The sequence below is a fragment of the Scomber japonicus genome, chromosome 10 (genome assembly GCF_027409825.1).
Source record: "Scomber japonicus isolate fScoJap1 chromosome 10, fScoJap1.pri, whole genome shotgun sequence".
Taxonomy (NCBI): Eukaryota; Metazoa; Chordata; class Actinopteri; order Scombriformes; family Scombridae; genus Scomber; species Scomber japonicus.
Window position 1 is genome coordinate 1387207 of NC_070587.1, and position 27619 is coordinate 1414825.

At 45.5% G+C, this 27619-nt stretch overlaps 1 protein-coding gene across 1 annotated transcript; it reads left to right on the forward strand.

Annotated features, from left to right (window-relative positions):
• Positions 1-15: 15 nt before the first annotated feature.
• Positions 16-22102, forward strand: mios (missing oocyte, meiosis regulator, homolog (Drosophila)). Its single transcript, XM_053327425.1, has 12 exons — positions 16-111; positions 409-1272; positions 1988-2477; positions 3287-3385; positions 4587-4841; positions 7408-7577; positions 9304-9369; positions 11126-11284; positions 14432-14584; positions 16392-16596; positions 18817-18946; positions 21531-22102. Exons 2-12 carry the CDS (start codon positions 454-456, stop codon positions 21619-21621), a joined length of 2637 nt encoding a protein of 878 aa, XP_053183400.1. The 5' UTR covers positions 16-111; positions 409-453; the 3' UTR covers positions 21622-22102.
• The last annotated feature ends 5517 nt before the right edge of the window (positions 22103-27619 follow it).

Consider the following 27619-nt stretch of genomic DNA (forward strand, 5'->3'; position numbering starts at 1 on the left):
ACAACATCAGTGTGGTGGTGGTAGTGGTGGTGCTGCTCGAAGTTGTCGCTGTTTCAACATGTGTATGTGAAGTTATAACTGGCTGGCTGGTTTAAACAATGCACTGTAATAGTAAGTAATAGTTAATAATGTGATTTTGGATCATTTGGCGCGAACTAAAACCCGCGTGACTTTTAAAAAGTGATGATTTAAAGCTCGTCCTTTACTCGTTAGCATTAGCTCAGTCATGCTAGCATGTCAACAAACTTTGCACTTTGCTTTTAACTACTCCCAAACACTTTTATATGTCTTTAAATAGCCACATATTCCACTTTAAATGTCTCCACATGTGTTTTATTATCGTGCTTTGCTACTATTATTCAACCCGAGTGCTAATATCTTGTATCCTGTCCATGCGTCCTGTCCTAGGTTGTGACCGGATTCCTCTGAGGTTTTTCTAGCTGTTTCTGAATCATGAGTGGCTCCAAACCAGACATCCTGTGGTCTCCTCACCACCCGGACCGCTATGTCATCTGTGACTCTGAGCTGGGGCTGTATCGTATTGGACCTGTGGGCAGCGCAGAAACCAAAGCAGGCACTCTCCCACTTTCTGAAGAAACTGCTGCCACTTTACTAGCCATTAACTCTGACACTCCTTATATGAAATGTGTGGCTTGGTATCCAAAGCATGAGCCTGAGTGTTTGCTGGCTGTGGGCCAAGCTAATGGCAGAGTGGTGCTCACCAGCTTGGGCCAGAGCCACAACTCCACATGCAAAGAGCTGGTGGGGAAAGAGTTTGTACCCAAGCACGCCCGCCAATGCAACACATTAGCCTGGAATCCAGTGGACAGTAATCTGCTGGCGGCCGGGTTGGACAAGCACAGAGCCGACTTCTCTGTCCTCATATGGGACATCAGCAGTAAGTTCTCCCCGGAGGCGAGCGTAGCGGCTGATAAGATCCGTCTATCGTCTGTGGATTTGGACTCCAGCTCAGTTGTGACCAAACCGTTGTACGAGTTAGGTCAAAATGACGCTTGCCTGTCCCTCTGCTGGCTGCTGCGTGACCCCAAGCTGCTGCTGGCCGGGATGCACAGGAACCTGGCCATATTTGACCTGAGGAACACCAGCCAGAAGACGTTCGTCAACACCAAGGCCATCCAGGGGGTGACGGTGGACCCGCACTTTCATGACCGGGTGGCTTCCTTCTTCGAGGGTCAGGTGGCCATCTGGGATCTGAGGAAGTTTGAGAAGCCTGTGCTCACGTTGACCGAGCAGCCGAAGCCTCTAACTAAGGTATGATGAAGTTTCTGGGGAGATGATGAGTCCAGTTTTTAAAGTTTTTAAAACATTTTTGGGCATTTTTTTTTATTCCTAACATGTAATTTGCTAGTTAACCCTTAAACAGGCTTCCACCTTCCCTCCTTCTCTCCTCCCTTCCTTCTTTCCTTCCTCCGTCCTTCCTTCCTTCCTTTCCTTACTTCCATCTGTTCTTCCTCCCTCCCTCCTTCTCTCCTCCCTTCCTTCTTTCCTTCCTCCGTCCTTCCTTCCTTCCTTTCCTTCCTTCCATCTGTTCTTCCTCCCTCCCTCCTTCTCTCCTCCCTTCCTTCTTTCCTTCCTCCATCCCCCTTTCTTCTTCCTTCCTTCCTTCTTTCTTCCCTTCCTCCCTCCCTCCTTCTCTCTTTCTTTCCTCCCCCCTACCTTCCTTCCTTCCTTCCTTCCTTCTTTCCTCCTTCCTTCCTTCCTTTTCTTCCTTCCCTCCTTCTTTCTTCCCTTCCTCCCTCCCTCCTTCTCTCTTTCTTTCCTTCCTTCCTTCCTTCCATCCTTCCTTTCCTTCCATCCTTCCTTCCTTCCTTCCTTCCCCTCAATGAGTGTCCTATTAAGGGTTAAATATCACTTATAGTAGAAGTTGTGGTTATTCTTTCCCTTCCTCTCTCTCTCTCTCTCTCTCTCTCTCTCTCTCTGTCTCTCTCTCTCTCTCTCTCTCTCTCTCTCTCTCTCACTCTCTCAGGTGGCTTGGTGCCCGACTCGTACCGGCCTGCTGGCGACTCTGACACGTGACAGCAACATCATCCGCCTCTACGACATGCAACACACTCCCACGCCTATCGGAGACGAGACGGAGCCCACCATCATCGAGCGCAGCGTGCAGCCCTGCGAGAATCAGATCGGCAGCTTCGCCTGGCACCCGTCCTCTCAGAACCGCATGGTGGTGGTATCTGCAGCCAACCGGGTCATGACCGACTTCACCGTGTTCGAACGCATCTCGCTGGCCTGGAGCTCCACCACCTCGCTCATGTGGGCGTGCGGCAGGCACCTCTACGACTGCGTGGAGGACGGGGCGGAAGGAGCGGAGAGCGTGATAGAGAAGGACATCGCCACCAAGATGAGGCAGAGGGCTCAGTCCAGATACGGACACGATACCGTCCAGGTGTGGAGGAACCACCTGCTGGCGGGGGGGAACGACCCCCAGCTCAAGTCTCTGTGGTCCGACCTGTTTTATATCCTTTATGAGGGTGAAAAAGGGGGGGGGCAAACCTGCTTTTTAATCATGTAGTATAAATGCAGATATCATTATTATACACATTTATATCACTTTATGTTAACACAAGTAATTAATGTGTTGTTAAAGTAGATTATTAATCATCTTTCAGTTTATTCTAATGGTCCATTTCGGCCCACTTTCCTTCCTGTCTTTTTTCCCTCCTTCCTTCCTTCCTTCCTTCCTTCCTTCCTTTCTTCGTTCGTTCGTTCCTTCCTTCCTTCCTTCCTTCCTTCCTTCCTTCTTTCCTTCCATCTGTCCTTCCTCCCTTCCTCCCTTCTGTCCTTCCTTCCATCTATCCTTCCTCCCTTTCTTCTTTCTGTCCTTCCTTCCATCTATCCTTCCTCCCATCTGTTCTTCCTCCCTTCCTTCCTTCCATCTGTCCTTCCTCCCTTCCTTCCTTCCTTTTGCCGGTCTTCCCTTTCTTCCCTTCTTATTTCCTTCCTTCCTTCCTTCCATCTTTTTAATGATCCGGCCCACATGAGACTAAATTGGTCTGTTTGTGGCCCTCGAATGAAAATGAGTTTGACACCTCTGATCTAGAGTCAAACCTTTGTCCTCATGTCTTTTTTATATAAGAGATGAAATTGACAAATTTACACTGACATACATTCCCATTCACCTGAATAAGAAGCTTTTGGATTTATATCATATAATATAGTTATTTAGTAGTTTTTATAGTCGTGGTTCATCGTGCATCTTTAATTGTTCCCTGTCACATGTTATTTTAACGGCAGTGAAAGTTACAGTTCCTATTTTAAGCATCACATATGAAGCAGTGTGCAGAGGACATGGAGCTGAAACTGCAGGGGAACAAACAGTCTGTCGTCTACTCTGGAATCAAAAACATCGTGAAGACCAGCTCAGGTAAGACATGAAGCTCATTCTGAACGCTGCAGCTCCAGTTTTAACCAGAACAAAGAGATCAGAGCACATTACTCCACTTCTAAAGTCTTTACACTGGCTCCCAGTCAGCTCTAAAGTCTTTACACTGGCTCCCAGTCAGTTCTAAAGTCTTTACACTGGCTCCCAGTCAGCTCTAAAGTCTTTACACTGGCTCCCAGTCAGTTCTAAAGTCTTTACACTGGCTCCCAGTCAGCTCTAAAGTCTTTACACTGGCTCCCAGTCAGCTCTAAAGTCTTTACACTGGCTCCCAGTCAGCTCTAAAGTCTTTACACTGGCTCCCAGTCAGTTCTAAAGTCTTTACACTGGCTCCCAGTCAGTTCTAAAGTCTATACACTGGCTCCCAGTCAGCTCTAAAGTCTTTACACTGGCTCCCAGTCAGCTCTAAAGTCTTTACACTGGCTCCCAGTCAGCTCTAGAATAGATTTTAAAGTTCTGCTACAGGTCTACAAATCACTGAATGGTTTAGGTCCAGAATACATGAATGACATGTTAGTGGAATATAAACCCAGTAGAGCTCTGAGATCTACTGACTCAGGTCAGATAGTTGAGCCCAGAGCTCTGAGATCTACTGACTCAGGTCAGATAGTAGAGCCCAGAGCTCTGAGATCTACTGACTCAGGTCAGATAGTCGATCCCAGAGCTCTGAGATCTACTGACTCAGGTCAGATAGTTGAGCCCAGAGCTCTGAGATCTACTGACTCAGGTCAGATAGTTGAGCCCAGAGTTCAAACTAAACATGATGAAGCAGCTTTTACACAACTGGAACAAACTAGCAGCAGAACTGAAATCATTTTTAAATCCAGGTTAAAAACATTTCTCTTCTCCTGAGCTTATGATTGAGCTCTTTTAAAGCACTTTACATTTTAATCTTTCATTTGCACTCTATGTCCTTTTAATGATTTTAAAGCTAATTTATTATTTTATGCTGCAATCTTATATTTAATGCTCTATTCTAGCATTTTATTTATGTCTTTCTATTAATTGTTAATTGTATGTTTTATATAAAGCACATTGAGTTGCCATTGTGTATGAAATGTGTTATATAAATAAAACTGCCTTGCCTATTTTGTAGAAGCCACATATCAGAGAGAGAAAACATGCATCAGACTTCGCTTAAATAATATTTATAAACTTGTATTTTCCTATCTTGTTCCTCTGCCAGGCACGACCGAGAGCCGCCGGTGCTGGAGCGGCTCGGATCGTCAGACGGACGTGTCGAGGTACCAAAGCGAGGAGCGCAGCCTCGCCCTGCGGCTCTGCGGCTGGATCAGCCGAGGGCCCGACATCGACGTGGAGCCCTTCCTGCGATCCCTGGAGCAGGAGCGCGAGTGGGAGCGGGCGGCCGCCGTGGCTCTGTTCAACCTGGACATCCGCAGAGCGATCCAGATCCTCAACAAGGGAGCGACTGCAGAGAAGGGTGAGTACCTGAAAGCAGGCTGCAGGGAGAGGAGAGGAGAGGACAGGAAGCAGGTGTGTCTTTGAAGCCAAATGTCAGGACAGGAATGACATTTGGCTTTTAGGAATGAAAAGAAGGAGGAATGTTGTAGACCAAAGATGTAATTACACATTTAACCCTTTTTATATCTAACACACAAACTCCTCTAAATGAATATCTGTGCATAGTCTGATGTGTTTTACCCTTTTAAGGCTGAATTAAATCCTGTAGTGGATAAAAAAGGAAGCAGGAAGTGAGATTTCTGCCTCTGTCTGTGATGTTTTTGCACTGTGAACTTCCTCTGTATTATTTAGCATTATAATATCACACTGCTTATAAAGCAAATGAAGTAAGCAATATTCACTTCCACTATTGTCAACTCATGACTCAGCAGGTCTGAAACATTTAGAAATATAAAAAAAATCTGTCTTAGTGTCTGTAGCGGCTTTCCAGTACCTTAAAGAAGTGTCTGGTGAGGCAGAATAGGTCTTATATGTATTTGTGTGACATGCTGCTGCTGTTCCAGAGAAGCACACTGAGTCCAAAAATAAGTTTTGGAGATTTTAATGAATGAATGAATGAATGAATGAATAAATGAATACTACACGCACCCATAGGATGTTATATGTGTACATTTGAAATGCGGTCAACAAAAATGACGGCTACCTAGACTCCTCGCCTCCTTCCCAGTGCAGGTGAAGCAGGCTCTGATATAACCTACCGGCTGTCAACTACAGTGCCCACGTGACCCCAAACACTGCATATCACCATGGCAACAAGACAAAACTAATTAAACACAGAATAACTAATAAGCAAATCAATATATGGCTCATACAGTCTATTTGGAGCGATAAGGCAGAAGATTCAGTGTAAATCATAGAAAACACCAACAACAAAAAAAACATCAAATGAAATTTTGAAGTCAGCAAGAGAAGCTTTTTTTCCCCCTCTTCTTCTTCTTCTTCTTCTTCCTCATCTTCCTCATCAGCTGCAGTGCTTTTCACACACTGACGTTAAATGAAAGAGAGAAGTCTGCTGTTTGCACACCTCTTGTGTAAGAAAAGTTCCACCAGTGTCGGGCTGCTTGTTCTAATGAGTGTTTCCTGAGCATGACTGACGGTGATTCATTAGACAAGGCGTGTCAAACAGCAGCTGACCTAACGTGCTGATTCTCATGTATACGCCACAGACTGTATAAAAGAAATGGACGTAACATCCGTGACGTCACCCATTGGTTTGTGGACTGCTGCTCGGAAACCAATAGCTTCAGATCTGGGCAGCGCCATCTTGAAAATTTCAGGTGCATGCTGGGAAAAATAAAAACACGGATTCTACTTATATGGGCATGAGACGGGGCCATGGGCGGAGCGGGGAGGTTGCTATGGTTACGAGGGCTGGATCTCGAGGACATTGGTCAATCAACCTGTCAATCAGGACGTAGCCACGCCCCTAATGCATACCCTGCTTTATCGTCACATATAAAATCAGGGAGGCCAAAATGTCCCAAATGAACATCATACTGCATTGAAGAAGGCTTTAAACTAGCGATTGAGACCATAAACACATTTTGAAAACGTTTACTGAGGTTAGAAATCAAGTGAGAAGTTGGTGAATTCTCCATTGACTTGTATAGAGACGGTCGCCCCCTGGTGGCCTTTTGATAGAATGCAGCTCTAAGTTACTTCCTGGTTGGCTTCTTTTCAGAGGACAGGAACTCCCCGCCTGAGTATACGCTGAAAACAAAGATATATTCATTTTTGTGATAGTGGCTTTACTTTAGTCTGACATGTTTGTAGGTTATAGTTTTATTTTAATCTACTTGGATTATATTATATCAAATTAATAATCTGCTTGAAAAATGACATATACAGATTTTTATTAGCATTACTTCATATTAACCATTTTAAATCTGGCCTCTAATATAAAGTATGTATGTATATGTCACTTTGGTTATTTGAACCTCTTTATAAACATGTTGTATAATTAAACTATATATATAAATAATCAATATTTCTGTGTTTCCTCCAGACAGACTGTCTGTAATCTATTCAAGGCACTTTCTACTTCTCAATGAAAGCAGCAGTGTGACTAAAGACTGAGCTTACTATAAAACAAAGGCTTTTTTTTTTTTTTTAGGAGCTTATTTTGAGCAACAGAGCAAGTCTGTTAACCAGGGTTATTATAGTTTTTACATTTTCATTCATTTTTTATTTTTTAATTTCAGTTTTGCTTTTTACTGAGTTTATAATAAGCAATGAAGTAGTTTTTGTGTAGTTTTATATTTAGTATTAGTATTAGTATTAGAAGAAGTCAAACTGAACAATTTTATCTGCGATTCAGTTCCTTTTTATTTTAATTTTTTTGTCAGTTAACTAAATCATTTTTTCACCACTAGTTTTAGTTTAAGTCAACTATAATAATCTTTGTGTTAACCACTGAAACTTTCCGTTAACACCACAGCGCTGCACTTACAGTAAAACTGCTGCCGATATCATGAATAAACCCTCACTTCACTTCTCCTCCTCTTCACTTCTTCTCTTCTTCACAGGTGACTTGAACCTGAATGTGGTTGCCATGGCGCTGTCAGGCTACACGGACGAGAAGACGTCCCTGTGGAGGGAGATGTGCAGCTCTCTGAGGCTGCAGCTGAAGAACCCCTACCTCTGCGTCATGTTTGCCTTTCTCACCAGCGAGCCCGGAGCGTATGACGGCGTGCTGGTATTCAATCTCTTAGCCCTTAAACAGACAACGTGCACCAGGAGATACACACTCTTTACCCTTTGTGTTGTCCTCCCGGGTCCTTCCTCTGTCCTTCCTTCCTTCCTTCCTTCCTTCCTTCCTTCCTTCCTTCCTTCATCTGTCCGTCCTTCCTTCCTTCCTTCCTTCATCTGTCCGTCCTTCCTTCCTTCCTTCCTTCATCTGTCCTTCCTTCCTTCCTTAGATCTAAGTTCAGCTGTTAGGATAAATGTTCCCTCCTTCTGTCCTTTCTTCCTTCCTTCATCTGTCCTTCCTTTCTTTCTTCCTTCCTCCTCCCTCCCTCCCTTCCTTCCTCCCTCCCTTCCTTCCTCCTCCCTCCCTTCCTTCCTCCTCCCTCCCTCCCTTCCTCCTCCCTCCCCTTCCTCCCTCCTTTCCTTTCCTTCCTTACTCCCTCCTTCCTTTCCTTCCGTCTTCCTCCCTTGCTTCCCTTCCTTCCTCCTTTCCTTCCTTCTTCCCTCCTTTCCTTCCTTCCTTCCTTACTTTAGGTGCAAATGACATAACTAGCACCGACCCTTGAAAGCAGAAAGCAACACTAGGAAAACTTGTTGAATAGAAGAAGAGAAGAAGAAAATCTGACATTTTAAATTGGCACCGTTTCTCATCTAACAGTAGTGGTTCTGTTCCCATGCCATGACTTTTATTTAACATATTCTTAACACCGTTATAAATAAGGAGTTAATACTTCAGTGGTCTTTATTGGGAGAAAACCGCAGGTGCACAATACGAGATGTGTTTCACTTTGCCGTCAGCAGCACTAGAAGTTATAAAACACTTTTTGAGAAATTGATCCTGCGCCCAGAACAAAGTGTGTGTGTGTGGAAGGGAAGAAGGAAGGAAGGGAGGAAAGAAGGGAGGAAGGAAGGTAGGGGGGAGGGAGGGAGAAAGGGAAAGAGGAAGGGAGGAAGGAAGGAAGGACAGAGGAAAGAAGGGAGGAAAGAAGGGAGGAAGGAAGGTAGGGGGGAGGGAGGGAGAAAGGGAAAGAGGAAGGGAGGAAGGACAGAGGAAAGAAGGGAGGAAGGAAGGAAGGAAAGAAGGGAGGAAGTGAGGTAGGAAAGGAAAGAAAGAAGGACAGAGGAAAGAAGGGAGGAAGGAAGGTAGGGGGGAGGGAGGGTCGAACTGATTAGGTGTAAAATATGATTGACTTCCTGCAGAACTGTGTGTGTCAAAGCAAGAAACAGTAAGGCAAGGCAAGGCAGTTTTAATTATATATTCATTTCATACACAATGGCAACTCAATGTGCATACTGCATTGAAGAAGGCTTTAAACTAGCGATTGAGACCATAAACACATTTTGAAAACGTTTACTGAGGTTAGAAATCAAGTGAGAAGTTGGTGAATTCTCCATTGACTTGTATAGAGACGGTCGCCCCCTGGTGGCCTTTTGATAGAATGCAGCTCTAAGTTACTTCCGCATTGGCTTCTTTTCAGAGGACAGGAACTCCCCGCCTGGTATGTACACTTGATAACGAGGCACAGGTGAGGGGAAGCAAACAGGAGGGGAGGAAGTTAGACAAGACATACCAAAATAAAACAGGAAGTAGACAAGACAAAAAAACTAACTCAACCAAAATACATACATACAAAACTACCAAAGCCCTGACATCTGTACTTGAATGTGAGAGAAGCACTTTGGAAATTGAAGATCTTTGTCATCCAAAAATATAAAATGATTTTTTTGTGTTTCAGCACGAGAGCAGCGTCGCTGTGAGGGACCGAGTAGCCTTCGCTTGTATGTTTCTCAGCGATGCACAGGTAACTCTACAAAGCCAAGATATCAACTCTTACCAAACTGTCTTTTGACTATTACCGTATTTTTCGGAGTATAAGTCTCACCAGCCGAAAATGCATAGGCTAATAAAGAAGGAAAAAAACATCTGTAAGTCTCAGCTTCAACACCTGTCAGAACAAGATGGCGGCTATTGTCTGGACTACTGAAAAAAGTGATGACTGATTTAAAACTTGTGAATTATATCTTACAATTGTTTCGTCCATCCATCCATCTTCTTCCGCTTATCCGTCGTCGGGTCGCGGGGGCAGCAGCCTAAGCAGGAAGCCCAGACTTCCCTCTCCCCAGCCACTTCGTCCAGCTCTTCCCGGGGGATCCCGAGGCGTTCCCAGGCCAACCGAGAGACATAGTCTCTCCAGCGTGTCCTGGGTCTTCCTCGGGGTCTCCTACCGGTGGGACGTGCCCTGAACACCTCACCAGGGAGGCGTCCGGGAGGCATCCTGACTAGATGCCCGAGCCTCCTCATCTGGCTCCTCTCAACGTGGAGGAGCAGCGGGTCTACTCGGAGCTCCCTCCAGATAACTGAGCTTCTCACCCTATCTCTAAGGGAGAGCCCAGCCAGCCTACGGAGGAAACTCATTTCGGCCGCTTGTACCCGCCATCTTGTTCTTTCGGTCACTACCCAAACACAATTGAAACAATTGTTTCATTGACTTCGTAATTTCTGCCCATTTTTCAACACATTTTTGTTCGTGACTTTTGCCTCACATAGAAAGAAATCACTTTTTTTGTCCCGAAGCTGAACCCTTAATTCGGGGCAACTACCGGGTAGGTCTGCGTACGGTGTGTAAAGACCAAATTCCCATGTGTGTGTTTGGCATGATGTTTTAAAAATGCAAAGCCAAACTGGAATAACATGAATGAATAAATAAAACTACGTTGTAGGATGTAGACCAGGGGTGTCAAACATGCGGCCCGTGGGCCAGAACTGGCCCACCAAGAGGTCCAATCCGGCCCACTTTTCTTCCTGTCTTCCTTCCTTCCTGTCTTTTTTCCTTCTTTCCTGTTTTTTTCCCTTCCTTCCATCTTTCCTTCCTTCCTTCCTTCCATTTTTCCGTCCTGTCTTCTTTTCCTACTTCCTTCCTTCTTGGCTTCTCTTCCTTCCTTACATCTGTCTTTCTTCCATCTTTCCTTCCTTCCTTCCATATTTCCATCCTGTCTTCTTTTCCTACTTCCTTCCTTCTTGGCTTCTCTTCCTTCCTTACATCTGTCTTTCTTCCATCTTTCCTTCCTTCCTTCCATTTTTCTGTCCTGTCTTCTTTTCCTACTTCCTTCCTTCCTCCCTTCCTTCCTTCTTTTCTTCTTTTTTCAATCCACCTGTCTTTCTTCCCTTTCTTCCATCTTTCCTTCCTGTCTGGTTTTTTTCCTTCCTTCCTTCCTTCCTTCTTGTTAATAATCCGGCCCACATCAGATCGAATTGGGCTGAATGTGGCCCTTGAATGAAAATGAGTTTGACACCTCTGATGTAGACCCTATTTCACTTAGTATTGCTGGACAAGATTTTTTTTTTTGGGGAGGAAGTAATTAATCGCCTGTCCCAAAATACCCTGGATTCAAATACACGCCTAGTCTTTTACGTGAATGAGATAAATACACCCCCGGCCAAACAATGAAAAAAACTGTGACTTATAATCCGAATAATACGGTAATTAGAAGTGGAAGGGAAGGTGTGTGTGCATGCATCATGTTTTAAATAATCTCTCTGGGTATGTTTGACCGCAGCTGCCTCGATACATCGACAAACTAACCAACGAGATGAAAGACGCGGGTAACCTGGAGGGCATCCTGCTGACGGGGCTGACTAAAGATGGAGTAGATCTCATGGAGAGTTATGTGGACCGTACTGGAGATGTTCAGACTGCCAGCTTCTGCATGCTGAAGGTACCGAAACACACAAAGTTCAGTGCACAAAGAAAAGGCGTAACTGGGGATTTCCACCGGGTCCGTCAGCGGTGTGGAACGGCAGCGCTACGGTTTATCTCCGTCCTCTGCCCGTCAACTCACACCGGGAGCATTACAGCAGCGGAGCTCTGGGAGAGAAAGCTGCCTTTTAAAATGAAGTTGCACTGTTAATACAGTAATTACGGCAGCCCAATCAAATCCGAACGGGTGCCTTTAGTCTACCGTAATTACTGTAGTAGCTAGTCTACTGTAATTACTGTAGTAGCTAGTGTACCGTAATTACTGTAGTAGCTAGTCTACCGTAATTACTGTAGTAGCTAGTCTACCGTAATTACTGTAGTAGCTAGACTACAGTAATTACTGTAGTAGCTAACCTACTGTAATTACTGTAGTAGCTAGTCTACTGTAATTACTGTAGTAGCTAGTCTACCGTAATTACTGTAGTAGCTAGTCTACAGTAATTACTGTAGTAGCTAGTCTACAGTAATTACAGTAGACTAGCTACTACAGTAATTACTGTAGTAGCTAGTCTACTGTAATTACTGTAGTAGCTAGTCTACCTTAATTACTGTAGTAGCTAGTCTACTGTAATTACTGTAGTAGCTAGTCTACTGTAATTACTGTAGTAGCTAGTCTACCTTAATTACTGTAGTAGCTAGTCTACCTTAATTACTGTAGTAGCTAGTCTACCTTAATTACTGTAGTAGCTAGTCTACTGTAATTACTGTAGTAGCTAGTCTACCGTAATTACTGTAGTAGCTCGTCTACTGTAATTACTGTAGTAGCTAGTCTACCTTAATTACTGTAGTAGCTAGTCCACTGTAATTACTGTAGTAGCTAGTCTACTGTAATTACTGTAGTAGCTAGTCTACCGTAATTACTGCAGTAACTAGTCCACCGTAATTACTGTAGTAGCTAGTCTACCGTAATTACTGTAGTAGCTAGTCTACAGTAATTACTGTAGTAGCTAGTCTACCGTAATTACTGTAGTAGCTAGTCTACAGTAATTACTGTAGTAGCTGGTCTACTGTAATTACTGTAGTAGCAGCTCAACTAAATGACCCGGTTTTGTTAACTTTCTCAATTTTGGTTGATTTGGTAATTTTCTTTGATGTTTGTGCTGATGTCATGTGTCAGTAGCTACGTAGCTAGATGGAGTCTTTATCTGTCTGGTTTATTCCTGTTTGTTGCTGAAATATGATCGGGAGGCTGCACGGGTTGTTTTAGTTTGAAAAACAGAAGTTTTATTATGCCGATTCAGTGTCTGACTTCCTGTCTGGTGAAATCTGTTCTGTTGAGCTTGTCGCGAGTTACAAACGGCTCCGTCAAAAATAGAAATGCTGCCTATTGATAGTGCTGCGGCACGGAGAGCCCCTGCTGGGACGTTGCTGACACGCTGCTGAAACGTTCCCGGTGGAAACGCGGTGTAGCTGTAACGCGCCGCTGACGGACCCGGTGGAAATTGGGCTTAAAAGGAAGAGCAGTGCCACTTTAATTTAAAACTGAATCATGTTGAAACATCCTCAATAAGCTACAGGAAGTGAAAGTGAAGTGAAAGTAGGTTTAATAAGTCAACTAAGTGAATTAAATACAAGACTCAACAGAGGAAGGGAACTTTCTGTGTCTGTGTCTGTGTGTGTGTGTATGTGTGTGTGTGAGTGTGAGTGTGAGTGTGAGTGTGAGTGTGAGTGTCTGTGTGTGTGTGTGTGTGTGTGTGTGTGTGTGTGTGTGTGTGTGTGTGTGTGAGAGTGTGTGTGTGTGTGTGTGAGTGTGAGTGTGAGTGTGAGTGTGAGTGTGAGTGTGTGTCTGTGTCTGTGTCTGTGTCTGTGTCTGTGTCTGTGTGAGTGTGAGTGTGAGTGTGAGTGTGAGTGTGAGTGTGAGTGTCTGTGTCTGTGAGTGTGTGTGTGTGTGTGTGTGTGTGTGTGTGTGTGTGTGTGTGAGTACAGTCTTGGTGGAGAGATTCAGTTCACATGCTAAAACTTGTCTGTTATTCTAAACACAATTAACACCTCTTTTAACAATATGATGCAAGCCTTATCGGAGCGCTTTGACCTCATACGCTCGTTTCTATGAAGAAATAGTGAATATAAAGTTGTAGAGCAGGTCTGTAGGCCTTTCAACACACACACTGCAGAACAGCTGTTTGTTGTTTGTGTTCTTCCTGCTCAAACCTGCTTCAGTATATGTTGCTGCAGTATGTAGGGCACCCATCACCTACGCAGTAATTGCATTAACCCACATGCATACACATTCCTCTTACACACATTCCTCCAGAGGGACGGGTGCAGAGAAGAAGAGACAGGAAGTTGAAGCAGGTTGAAGTTCACTATCTTGTCCAAGTATATTCGCTATTAGTTTTTGTGGCCTGCTTCCTCATGATGAGCCCAAACTGAAATCATCAACATGTGGAATAGGGATGTCCCGATCCAGCTTTTTGCACTTCCGATCCGATACCGATATTGTAGCTTTTAGCATCGGCCGATACCGATACCGGCCGATCCAAGCATGTATTAAAGATTAAAGATATCTACTTATTTTGTTGTTATACTCATGTTGAAAAGGGTTTTACTCTTAAGAACAACTAGCCAACTTAATTAGGTTAGTTTGAAAAATCCACAACGGTTGGTAATGAGAAGCTGACCTGTTTATTCTTAACACGGTTAAATAAACACAAAATAGACAAAATAATAATAAATAGTCAATTAACCACACAAATTGAACTGGCATCAGTGCTCTGCTCAAGAGTGTAAACCAAGGCTTAAAAAAGCCATCAGTAAACAATATTGTAAACAATATAAAATTATATTTAATTATATATATATACAGACAAGTGGGATGCTGGACAGGTCGCTAGGTGGTCGCTAGGTGGTTGCTAGGTGGTCGCTAGGTGTGCTGAAAAACGCGGACCGGATTTTGGGGGAAAAGGTGAAAAAAACTGGACTGGATTACCAACATCGCTGGAAGACACGGACTGGAAAAACAAACTGGATCGGGAGTCCGGATCGGGATTTTCCCGTGCAGGCCGATCCCATATTGATATGCATTTTTTGCTAATATCGGCGGCCGACCCGATCCAAATATCGGATCGGGACATCCCTAATGTGAAATAACACTTTCTCCTAACAGGGTTCCCCGGGTGAAGTGTTGAAAGACCCTCGAGTCCAATGTTGGATCGAGAACTACCGTAACCTGCTGGACGCCTGGAGGTTCTGGCACAAGCGGGCCGAGTTCGACATCCACAGAGGAAAGCTGGACCCCAGCTCTAAACCTCTGGCCCAGGTAACGGATGTCCGGAGAGGATTTTAAAATTATTTCAGTGCTGAAATTATAAATAAGACTTTTAATCAAGCTGGCTTCTCTTTTCTCTGTTTTATAACTTTTGTAAATTGAATATTTTGAAGGTTATTATTAACTGCAGCCTTCAGTACTTTTATATATATTGACATAGGGAGAAAGGGAAAGAGGAAGGGAGGAAGGAAGGAAGGAAAGAAGGACAGAGGAAAGAAGGGAGGAAGGAAGGTAGGAGGGAGGGAGGGAGGGAGAAAGGAAAGAAAGAAGGACAGAGGAAAGAAGGGAGGAAGGAAGGTAGGGGGGAGGGAGGGAGAAAGGGAAAGAGGAAGGGAGGAAGGAAGGAAGGAAGGAAGGGAGGAAAGAAGGGAGGGTGGGGGGGGAAGGGAAAGAAAAGAGGAAGGAAGGTAGGGGGGAGGGAGGGAGAAAGGGAAAGAGGAAGGGAGGAAGGAAGGAAGGAAAGAAGGACAGAGGAAAGAAGGGAGGAAGGTAGGAAGGAAAGAAGGACAGAGGAAAGAAGGGAGAAAAGAAGGGAGGAAGGAAGGTAGGGGGGAGGGAGGGAGAAAGGGAAAGAGGAAGGGAGGAAGGAAAGAAGGACAGAGGAAAGAAGGGAGGAAGGAAGGTAGGAGGGTGGGAGAAAGGAACATAATGTCATTATGTGTTCTGTTAAATGACATCTTTGGAGATGCTTGTTTGCTGTCTTTAATAATAATAATTATACATTTTATTTATAACGCGCTTTTACAAAGTGCTCAAAGACTCAAGACTTACAAGTAAAAACATAAAATGAAAAGAACAAATAATGTAGAAGGTTAAAAAGACATAAAATAGAAAGAGGATAAAAAACAGTTTACAGGTTAAAAGCCAGTTTAAAAAGGTGTGGGGGTCTGTACAGTCTCTGATGGGTTTGGGGAGTGAGTTCTAGAGGGTAGGGTGGAGAAAGGAAAAGAGGAATCTTTCCTTCCTTCCTTATTTCCTTCCTTCCTTCCATCTTTTCTTCCTTCCTTCCTTCCTTCCTTCCTCCCTCCCTTTCATCTTTCCTTCCTTCCACCCATCCTTCTATCTTTCCTTTCTCCCTTTCATCTTTCCTTCCTGTCTTCTTTTCCAACCTTTCCTTTCTTTTCTTTCTTCCTTCCTCACTTTTATTCTTTCCTTCCTTCCACCTGTCCGTACTTCCTTCTCTTTAACTTTCCTTCTCACCTTCCTTCCTTTCTGCCTTCCTTCTTTTCCATCCTTCCTTCCTTTTGTCCTTCCTTCCTTCCTTCCTTCCCTCCATCTTTTTAATGATCCGGCCCACATGAGATGAAATTGGACTGTTTGTGGCCCTTGAATGAAGATGAGTTTGACTCCTCTGCTTTTAGAGGAACTGGAACTGTGTGAGACATTACTACCCTCACACCTAAACACAGTGTTCATTACCTTTCTCTCCTTCCTTCCTTTCATCTTTCCTTCCTGTCTTTTTTTCCTTCCTTCCTCCCTTCCTTCCATTCATTACCTTTCTCTCCAGTGTTGTAGTTCAGTTTTTATTGTTGTTGTTTTTGATAGTAGCCTAGTAATAAAAAAGTTTTTATGAGCAGTTATGAGCTACCACTTCTCACTACCTATAAGAGCATCAATGACATTCCACAGTTAGGCCCGTCAGGATTACTGCTGTATTATCTCATACTTATCTCACACTCACTCCCCTAGAAATTAAATCCCGACAGCTGGTGAGCGTGCACTTGTTGTTGGTTTTACCTTCATGTTCACCGGGTCTTTCTTTATCAACCGACCTCTCTTGTTTGCTCTCCTACGACAGGTGTTCGTTAGCTGCAACTTCTGCGGGAAGTCCATCTCCTACAGCTGCTCGGCGATGCCTCACCAGGGCCGCGGCTTCAGCCAGTACGGTGTGAGCGGCTCGCCCACCAAGTCGAAAGTCACCAGTTGCCCCGGCTGCAGGAAGCCGCTGCCACGCTGTGCCCTCTGCCTCATGAACATGGGCACACCTGTTTCCAACTGCCCAGGTAAACTGGCCTGTGAGGAGTTTTCTTGTGCTCTGTCCCCCCAAGTTCGGTGCTTGGTCCGAGGGGGTAGGAGAGGAGGAGATTTCACTCTGAGGATCGGTTAATGGTCTTGACAGAAAGTGACACAGTCCAGGCTGTAATGTGGTAGATCAGGGGTGTCAAACTCATTTTCATTCAAGGGCCACATACTGCCCAATTTATTCTCACGTGGGCCGGATCATTAAAAAGATGGATGGAAGGAAGGAAGGAAGGAAGAGAGGAAGGACAGATAGAAGGAAGAAAGGAAGGAAAAGAAGGAGCAGAAGGAAGAGTAGACAGGAATGAAAGACGGAAGGAATAAAGGAAGGAAGGCAGGCAGGAAGGAAGGGAGGAAGGAGGGAAGGAAGGAAGAAAGAAAGAAAGGAAAGATGGAAGGAAGGAAGGGAGGAAGGACAGATAGAAGGAGGAAAGGAAGGAAGCACCAGTTGCCCCGGCTGCAGGAAGCCGCTGCCACGCTGTGCCCTCTGCCTCATGAACATGGGCACACCTGTTTCCAACTGCCCAGGTAAGCTAGCCTGTGTGTGGAGTAATGTAGGCAGATGCTCAGCTGATGTTTCCACTAACTGAGATGCATCTTGGAGCAGCTGAAGTGGAGATAAAAGGGAAGGAAAGAAGGACAGAGGAAAGAAGGGAGGAAGGAAGGTAGAGGGGAGGGAGGGAGAAAGGGAAAGAGGAAGGGAGGAAGGAAGGAAGGAAAGAAGGACAGAGGAAAGAAGGGAGGAAGGAAGGTAGGGGGAGGGAGGGAGAAAGGGAAAGAGGGAGGGAGAAAGGAAAGAAAGAAGGACAGAGGAAAGAAGGGAGGAAGGAAGGTAGAGGGGAGGGAGGGAGAAAGGGAAAGAGGAAGGGAGGAAGGAAAGAAGGACAGAGGGAAGAAGGGAGGGAGAAAGGGAAAGAGGAAGGGAGGGAGGAAGGAAGGAAGGAAAGAAGGGAGGAAGGAAGCTGCTCGGCGATGCCTCACCAGGGCCGCGGCTTCAGCCAGTACGGCGTGAGCGGCTCACCCACCAAGTCAAAAGTCACCAGTTGCCCCGGCTGCAGGAAGCCGCTGCCACGCTGTGCCCTCTGCCTCATGAACATGGGCACACCTGTTTCCAACTGCCCAGGTAAACTGGCCTGTGTGTGTGTTAGGCATGGGATGATAACCGTGTTCAAGGTTCACCGCGATTTGAAAAAGTCACGATAACCGAAACCTCCAAATGTTCTGTCATACCGTTCCTGAGGTATGAGCTGTTTTTAGTCTGGTCAAAGACAGGAAGTGCTGGTCCTTCCTTTCCTTCCTCCCTTCCATCCTTCCTTCTTTTCTTCCGTCCTTCCTTTTCTTCCGTCCTCCCTCCTAACTTCCCTCCTTCCTTTCCTTCCTTCTTCCTCCCCTCCTTCTTTCTTCCGTCCTTCCTTCCTTTTCTTCCTCCCTCCCTCCTTTCCTTCCTCTCTTCCTTCTTCCTCCCTTCCTTCTTTCTTCTGTCCTTCCTTTTCTTCCTCCCTCCCTCCCTCCTTTCCTTCCTTCCTTCCTCCCTCCCTCCCTCCTTTCTCCCTTCCTTCCTCCCTTCCTTCCTTGACTCGAGGACAACAGGAGGACAAGCTTAATCTCTGTTTAGGAAAAGGAAGTGACTCTCACTTTTTAGTCTGGTCAAAGACAGGAAGTGCTGGTCAAAGACAGGAAGTGCTGGTCAAAGACAGGAAGTGCTGGTCAGAAATCCCTCAGGTGGAGCAGCTGCAGCGTAGAGTATCATGACCCCTCACGCCGTCATTACAGATTCAGGTTAAATTAACATGTCTGTCTTTATTTTTCTTCCTTTTAGGAACATTTTAGATCTGTAATCACAATACCACCTTACCATGAAACCATGAAACCATGATATTTTTGCTTATGGTTATCATACCGCCAGAATCTCATACCGGCCCATGCCTAGTGTGGAGTAATGTAGGCAGATGCTCAGCTGATGTTTCCACTATAACTGAGATGCATCTTGGAGCAGCTGAAGTGGAGATAATAATACTTAACTGGGCATTTGCTGCAGACACTGTGTGGACTTTGATCAGTGTTTAGAGGCGGCTGGCGGCTGCAGCTGGGATCTCAGTGGACAATATCAGTTCTCTTTATTGCATGTCTGTCTGTCACTCATACCTGCGTTGATAGATAGTCAAATTTTATTGATTGTAATGTTATCTTCTTTCTTTCTGCAGGAGCGGGGAAGTCAGATGAGAAGGTTGACTTAACAAGGGAGAACAAACTCGCCCAGTTTAACAACTGGTTCACCTGGTGTCACAACTGTCGACACGGCGGCCACGCTGGCCACATGCTCAGCTGGTTCAGGTAGGACTTCATGCATTCACTGTTTCTCATTAGCTATACAGACTGTGGCGGCCCACTTTCCCTCCTGTGTTCTTTTCCTCCCTTTCTTCCATCTGTCCTTCCTCCCTTTCTTCCATCTATCCTTCCTTCCTTTCTTCCATCTGTCCTTCCTCCCTTTCTTTCTTCCATCTGTCCTTCCTCCCTTTCTTCCATCGGTCCTTCCTCCCTTTCTTCCATCTATCCTTCCTTCCTTTCTTCCATCTATCCTTCCTTCCTTTCTTCCATCTATCCTTCCTTCCTTTCTTCCATCTGTCCTTCCTCCCTTTCTTCCATCTGTCCTTCCTCCCTTTCTTCCATCTGTCCTTCCTCCCTTTCTTCCATCTGTCCTTCCTCCGTTTCTTCCATCTGTCCTTCCTCCCTTTCTTCCATCTGTCCTTCCTCCCTTTCTTCCATCTATCCTTCCTTCCTTTCTTCCATCTGTCCTTCCTCCCTTTCTTCCGTCTGTCCTTCCTCCCTTTCTTCCATCTATCCTTCCTTCCTTTCTTCCATCTGTCCTTCCTCCGTTTCTTCCTACTTTCATTCCTTCCATCATTCCTTCCTTATTTCATTCCTTCCATCTATCCTTCCTTTCTTCCTTCCTTCTGTCTATCCTTCCTTCCTTTCTTCCATCTGTCCTTCTTTCCTTTCTTCCATCTATCCTTCCTTTCTTTCTTCCATCTGTCCTTCCTCCCTTTCTTCCTTCTTTCCTTCCTTCCATCATTCTGTTTAAAGCTGGCCACATGCTCAGCTGGTTCAGGTAGGACTTCATGCATTCACTGTTTCTCATTAGCGATACAGACTGTGGCGGCCCACCACAGTTTCATAGTGAGTCAAACATGTCTGTACACTCTCCAAAATGTTAACCCTTAAACAGACCTTACTAGTTATGTCATTTGCACCTAAAGTAAGGAAGGAAGGAAAGGAGGGAAGAAGGAAGGAAAGGAGGAAGAAGGAAGGAAAGGAAGGAAGGGAGGAAGAAGGAAGGAAAGGAAGGAGGAAGGGAAGGAAGGGAGGAAGAAGGAAGGAAGGGAAGGAAGGGAGGAAGAAGGGACAGAAGGAGGGAACATGTACCCTAACAGCTGAACTTAGATCTGAGGAAGGAAGGAAGGAAGGAAGGAAGGAAGGAAGGACGGACAGATGAAGGAAGGAAGGAAGGAAGGACGGACAGAGGAGGGAAGGAAGGAAGGAAGGACAGAGGAAGGACCCGGGAGGACAACAGGAAGGTTAAAGAGTCTGTATCTCCTGGTGCACGTCGTCTGTTTAAGGGTTAAGTAAAGCATCTCACACCGCACCAGAGCTGCTCTGCCCATGTGAACTAGTTGAACTTAGATCATCACTTCTGCTTTTCTTTGCTTCGGAGCTGAAATATGAACATTAGTTCTTTTTTTTGATGTTTTTTTTGGTGCATTTATGAACTGCTAAAATGTCTTTCCCATGCTTTGTGTGTGGGTGTGACCTTTTTGCTGTGTCATCACCATTCATACTCATACAACCAGTAGTTACATTACTGAAGCACAAACATATTTAGAGCACTTTTATTTTTTATTTTTACTTCTTCATTTTGCTCTCAGAGGGCACTAGAATGATGCATTTGACTTAAAAATGTGCCCCCCCGGAAACCTCCAGTAGAGGGTCGGACAACCACCATAGTCTGTAAAACACTGATGCATAAATATATGATTTTATGAGGCATTTATTAACACAGTTACTGAAAGTTTGAAAGCATACAGGAAGAAAATCCAATAGAAAGAGGAAAAAGACATTTAAAAAAAAACACAGGAAAGAGAAGAACCTCATCTCCCCTCATTAATTTAGGATTACACACCCAGAAAACATTACATGAAATCACATTTACATCAAAGTGAAGCAACAGCCTCACAAATCACACCAGGAAAAGAAAAGACAGGTCTGTGTCTGTGCATGTACATCTATATCAGTAGGTATACTACTAGAGGAGTCAAACTCATTTTCATTCAAGGGCCACATACACACCGATTTGATCTCATGTGGGCCGGATCATTAAAAAGATGGAAGGAAGGAAGGAGGGAAGGAAATAAGGAAATAAGAAGGGTAGGAAGGAAAGACAGGCAAAAGGAAGGAAGGAAGAAAGGTAGGAAAGAGAGATAGTGAAGGATGGACAGACAGATGGAAGGAAGGAAGGAAAGAAGGAAGGACAGACAGAAGGGAGGAAGGAAGGAAGGGCAGAAGGAAGGAAGGACCGATGGAGGGAAGGAATGAAGAAAGGAAAAAAGGAAGGTAGGAAGGACAGATGGAAGGAAGGAAAAGAGCACTGGATGGCAAGTGCGCCGGATTGCAACCCTTGGCGGGCCGTATCTGGCCCACGGGCCGCATGTTTGACCCCCCTGCTCTAAACAGTCACACAAATGTATGACATGTACATATACAGTATATCTCTATTAAGAATTCATGAAGTGGATTTAAAGCTGTTTCTTAAATTATGTTAATGTGATTTCAGTAATTAGTCAGGTATGTAATCAGGATGAGATCAGAATGTTTCTTTAAGTTTGTTTTAAATTTTAATTGCTGTGTATGTTTCCGCCTCCAGAGACCACACCGAGTGCCCGGTGTCAGCTTGCACGTGTAAATGCATGCAGCTGGACACCACAGGAAACCTGGTGCCTTCAGACAGCAGCTAGACAGGAGAGGAACCTGTGCAGGAACCTGAAGCCAGACACCAGCCTGAAGCCAACCAGTGCCGGCTCACCGCTGTCACCCGCCACGCTGACAACTAGGGGGCAAAGGACAAAGGGTGCCAGTAGTGTCCTTCTCTGAAGTGACTGCTCACATACAAGGACATACCGTTAATAAGTTAATAGTCTAGTATTGGGCTGTGCGATATGACGGTATGTATATATATATCCTGTGATGATAGAAAAGTGTCGAACGAAGGAAGGGAAGAAAGGAAAAGAAGAAAAGAAGGAAGAAAGGAAAAGAAGGTGAAGGAAAGGTGGAAGGAAGGAAGGAAAAGGGATTAGGAAGGAAGCAAGGAAGGAAGGAAAGACGGAGGGAAGGAAACAAAGAAGGAAAGAACACAAGGAAGGAAGGAAAGGGGATTAGGAAGGAAGGGAAGAAAGGAAAAGAAGACAAGAAAGGAAGGAAGGAAGGAAGGAAAGGAAGAAAGGAAAGGTGGAAGGAAGGGTGGAGGGAAGGAAGGAAAAGGGATTAGGAAGGAAGGAAGGACGGAGGGAAGGAAACAAAGAAGGAAAGAACACAAGGAAGGAAGGAAAGGGGATTAGGAAGGAAGGGAAGAAAGGAAAAGAAGACAAGAAAGGAAGGAAGGAAGGAAAGGAAGAAAGGAAAGGTGGAAGGAAGGGTGGAGGGAAGGAAGGAAAAGGGATTAGGAAGGAAGGAAGGACGGAGGGAAGGAAACAAAGAAGGAAAGAACACAAGGAAGGAAGGAAGGAAAAGGGATTAGGAAGGAAGGAAAGACGGAGGGAAGGAAACAAAGAAGGAAAGAACACAAGGAAGGAAGGAAGGAAAAGGGATTAGGAAGGAAGGAAGGAAGGAAGGACGGAGGGTACATTTCATATTCTGCTCACATCACACTCTTTACGGCAATATCTTCCATCATTTGGAGTAAATGAATAAATTGTGCTATTCTTCTTTCTTTTTCTTCCTTCCTTCCTTCCTTCTTTTTCTTCCTTCTTTCCTTCCATCTGTCTTCCCTTCCTTCCTCCCTGTCTTCTTTTCATTCCTTCCTACCTTCCTTCCTTCCTTCCTTCCTTCTTCTTCTTCCTTCTTTCCTTCCACCTCTTTCCTTCCTTCCTTCCTTCCTTCCTTCTTTTTCTTCCTTCTTTTTCTTCCTTCTTTCCTTCCATCTGTCTTCCCTTCCTTCTTTTTCTTCCTTCCTTCCTTCCTTCCTTCTCTTCCTACATTTGTGTATTCTCTTTCTTCTCCTCCTTCTTTTCCTTCCTTCCTTCCTTCTTTCCCTTCCTTCTTTCCTTCCATCTGTCTTCCCTTCCTTCCTCCCTGTCTTCCCTTCCTTCCTTCCTTCCTTCCTTCCTTCCTTCCTTCCTTCTTGTATTCTTCAGAACCGGCCCGCCGAGGAGTCCAATCTGGCCCACTTTCCTTCCTGTCTTCTCTTCCTTCCATCTGTCCTTCCTTCCTTCCATCTTTCCTTACTGTCTTTCCTTCCTTCCTTTCATCTTTCCTTACTGTCTTTCCTTCCTTTCTTTCATCTATCCTTCCTTCCATCTGTCCTTCCTCCCTTCCTTCTTTCCTTTCATCTTTCCTTACTGTCTTCTCTCCTCTTCCTTATATCCTTCCATCTGTCCTTCCTCCCTTCAATCTTTTCTTCCTTCTTTCCTTTCTTCCTTTCTTTCATCTTTCCTTACAGTCTTTTCTCCTCTTCTTTCCATCTTTTCATCCTGTCTTCTCTTCCTTCCTTCTTTCCTTCCTTCCTTCCTTCCTTCCGGCCCACATTAGATCAAATTGGGCTGTATGTGGCCCTTGAATGAAGATGAGTTTGACACCCCTGTGCTATATGGTGATATGTATAGGAGGGATATGAGATTTGGGTCATATCGTACAGCCCCCCAGTCTAGTGAATGTAATATTGTAACAGAGCCCGATATCAAGAAGGGAGGCAGTGTGTGTGTGTGTGTGTGTGTGTGTGTGTGTGTGTGTGTGTGTGTGTGTGTGTGTGTGTGTTACTGATCTAACTAACTGAATCAATGACAGAAAGAAGAAGGGAGCAAATGCAAAAACTCACTGCTCTGCTTAATGATGAAAAAAAAAAATCTGAAATCCTCAACTCAGGAGATTTACAAGAGGCTCTGCTGTAATCAGCCTCTTCCAATCTTCTAACCTGAATCAGGATTATGGTTTTTGTTGTGATCTGTTTAAAACAAAAAAGAAGAAAAAAAAGAAGAAGAAGAAGAAAATAATCAAAATGTCCACTCACACACATCACAGGTTGTTAAGATGTGATCACAGGTGCCAATATGTCTGAGCTATAGTTTGTGGCTTTTGTTTTAATACGCTATTTAACGTCTGTGTGTTTGTCTTTACGAAAGGATCTTCACATACCTCATGAAAGCATTGTTTCGGGGGGGGGGGGCGGAGGGGGGTGGAGGGGGGAGGAGGGGGGAGGAGGGGGGGTGAGGGACAGTACCCCCCCGTCTGTTGGAGAGAGTTAGCGCACAATAACCAACACTCCCTTTGCTCTCTTCATGTCTCTCTGGGCTGCTACTCTTCATTTGGTATTGTGCAGGAGGGCTTCCAGTGCTTACATGGGGAGGGGGGGGGCGGGGGGGGGGGGGGGGGGGGTGAGGAATTGGAGAAGGTAGGGGTAGTGGGGTTTTAGGGGGAGGAGGAGGGAGGGAGGGAGGGAGGTTGCGTCTGTATTCCCCAGCCCACTCCAGGCCTGTGGTCCATGAAAGAAGCTCCCCAGAAAACAGCAGCTGCTCGGCACTGACAAGACCCTCCAGATTGTCCCCCCCCCCATAAAGAACCTCACCTGCCGGAACACTATTGACTCAAAGAGAGGGCGAGAGAACAGACAGCCTGAGCCCCCCCCCCCCCCCCACACACACACACACACCCGACCCCCTCCCCTTCTTACACCCTCCGACATACACAGACTTGCTCTCTCTTTCTTTCTGTCTCTCTGTGGTGCCCAAATTGCACCCAGAAACTCTGCATACCACACATCAATCCAAGGAAGGGCGCCGTCTGTGTGTGGGGGGGGGGGCGGCCGTGTGTAAGCCGCATTGTAAATGGGTTTTCTCTTTCTCTTCTGACACCCTCCCCGCTCTGTCACTAAACCAGGGAGGCATTGTAAGTGAGAGGCGGCCTGCACCAGAGCTGGCTAAATCACTTAGTCATGGAGGAGGGAGGAGGGAGGAGGGAGAGGGAGAGGGAGAGGAGGGTGGGGGGGGGGAGAGGGGGTGGGGGGGTACAGGAGCTACTGTATGCTGGGAGGTTTTATAGGCCTTCATGTCCTTTTGTGAACTATTTTGGAGTGGAGCTGACAAATTGGCAAGCCGTGTAGCGTCCCAAAAAAAAAACTGAGTGGCTGGAATTTCATCCTTTCAATGTTTCTGTGTTTTGTTTTTTTGCCTTTTAAATAAATTCCGACTGACAAATTCAAGCACTGCTAAATGAGTTTTTTTTAACCGTCCCCCCCCCCCTTTCCTTCCCTCCCTCCCTTCCTTCCTTCCTTCCTTCCTTCCTTCCTTCCTTCCTCCATCCCCATTTCTTCCTTCTGTTGTTCCTTCCTCTCTCTCTCTCCTTCCTTCCTTTACTCCCTGCCTTCTTTCCTTTACTCCCTTCATTCCTTCTTACCTTTACTCCCTTCCTTCTTTCCTTCCCTCCCTCCCTTCCTTATTTCCTTTCCTCCCTTCCTTCCTTCCTTCCTTCCTTCCTTCCTTCCTCCATCCCCCTTTCTTCCTTCTGTTGTTCCTTCCTCTCTCTCTCTCCTTCCTTCCTTTACTCCCTGCCTTCTTTCCTTTACTCCCTTCATTCCTTCTTACCTTTACTCCCTTCCTTCTTTCTTTACTCCCTTCATTCCTTCTTACCTTTACTCCCTTCCTTCTTCCTTCCCTTCCTTCCTTCCTTCCTTCCTCCATCCCCCTTTCTTCCTTCTGTTGTTCCTTCCTCTCTCTCTCTCCTTCCTTCCTTTACTCCCTGCCTTCTTTCCTTTACTCCCTTCATTCCTTCTTACCTTTACTCCCTTCCTTCTTTCCTTCCCTCCCTCCCTTCCTTATTTCCTTTCCTCCCTCCCTTCCTTATTTCCTTCCCTTCCTTCCTTCCTTCCTTCCTCCCTTCCTTCCTTCCTCCATCCCCCTTTCTTCCTTCTGTTGTTCCTTCCTCTCTCTCTCTCCTTCCTTCCTTTACTCCCTGCCTTCTTTCCTTTACTCCCTTCATTCCTTCTTACCTTTACTCCCTTCCTTCTTTCCTTCCCTCCCTCCCTTCCTTATTTCCTTTCCTCCCTTCCTTCCTTCCTTCCTTCCTCCATCCCCCTCTCTTCCTTCTGTTGTTCCTTCCTCTCTCTCTCTCCTTCCTTCCTTTACTCCCTGCCTTCTTTCCTTTACTCCCTTCATTCCTTCTTACCTTTACTCCCTTCCTTCTTTCCTTCCCTCCCTCCCTTCCTTATTTCCTTTGCTCCCTCCCTTCCTTCCTTCCTTCCTTCCTTCCTTCCTCCATCCCCCTTTCTTCCTTCTGTTGTTCCTTCCTCTCTCTCTCTCCTTCCTTCCTTTACTCCCTGCCTTCTTTCCTTTACTCCCTTCATTCCTTCTTACCTTTACTCCCTTCCTTCTTTCCTTCCCTCCCTCCCTTCCTTATTTCCTTTCCTCCCTTCCTTCCTTCCTTCCTTCCTTCCTCCATCCCCCTTTCTTCCTTCTGTTGTTCCTTCCTCTCTCTCTCTCCTTCCTTCCTTTACTCCCTGCCTTCTTTCCTTTACTCCCTTCATTCCTTCTTACCTTTACTCCCTTCCTTCTTTCCTTCCCTCCCTCCCTTCCTTATTTCCTTTCCTCCCTTCCTTCCTTCCTTCCTTCCTTCCTCCATCCCCCTTTCTTCCTTCTGTTGTTCCTTCCTCTCTCTCTCTCCTTCCTTCCTTTACTCCTGCCTTCTTTCCTTTACTCCCTTCATTCCTTCTTACCTTTACTCCTTCCTTCTTTCCTTCCCTCCCTCCCTTCCTTATTTCCTTTCCTCCCTTCCTTCCTTCCTTCCTTCCTTCCTTCCTTCCTTCCTTCCTTCCTTCCTTCCTCCATCCCCCTTTCTTCCTTCTGTTGTTCCTTCCTCTCTCTCTCTCCTTCCTTCCTTTACTCCCTGCCTTCTTTCCTTTACTCCCTTCATTCCTTTACTCCCTTCCTTCCCTCCTCCCTCCCTCCCTCCCTCCCTCCTTTCCTTCCTTCCTTCCTTCCTTCCTTCCTTCCTTCCTTCCTTCCTTCCTCCATCCCCCTTTCTTCCTTCTGTTGTTCCTTCCTCTCTCTCTCTCCTTCCTTCCTTTACTCCCTTCATTCCTTCTTACCTTTACTCCCTTCCTTCTTTCCTTCCCTCCCTCCCTTCCTTCCTTCCTCCATCCCCCTTTCTTCCTTCTGTTGTTCCTTTCTCTCTCTCTCTCTCCTTCCTTCCTTTACTCCCTTCATTCCTTTACCCCCTTCCTTCCCTCCTCCCTCCCTCCCTCCCTCCCTCCTTTCCTTCCTTCCTCCCTCCCTTCCTTCCTCCTTCCCCCCCCATGAGTTTACATGGTCTATTTTTTCATTATCATGTTTCATAGAAGCAGATGGTGTGGGTTTTCTGTCATGTGCATACTGTATCTTTGACTAAACACATTTGAGTCACACATTCATGTCTTCATGGTAACTCCCACAGAATCAGATCATCAATACAGACAGGAAGAGAGAGAAGAGCGAGAAGAGAGAGAAGAGAGAGAAGAGAGAGAAGAGAGAGAAGGAGGAAAAAACCAATGAGAAACTTACTTCCTCTCAACTTAATATGCTATAAAACTCATTGTCTTCCCTTCCTTCCTTCCTACCTTCCTTCCTTCCTTCCTTCTCTTCCTACATTCGTGTATTCTCTTTCTTCTCCTCCTTCTTTTGCTTCCTTCCTTCCTTCTTTTGCTTCCTTCCTTCCTTCTTTCCCTTCCTTCTTTCCTTCCATCTGTCTTCCCTTCCTTCCTTCCTTCCTTCC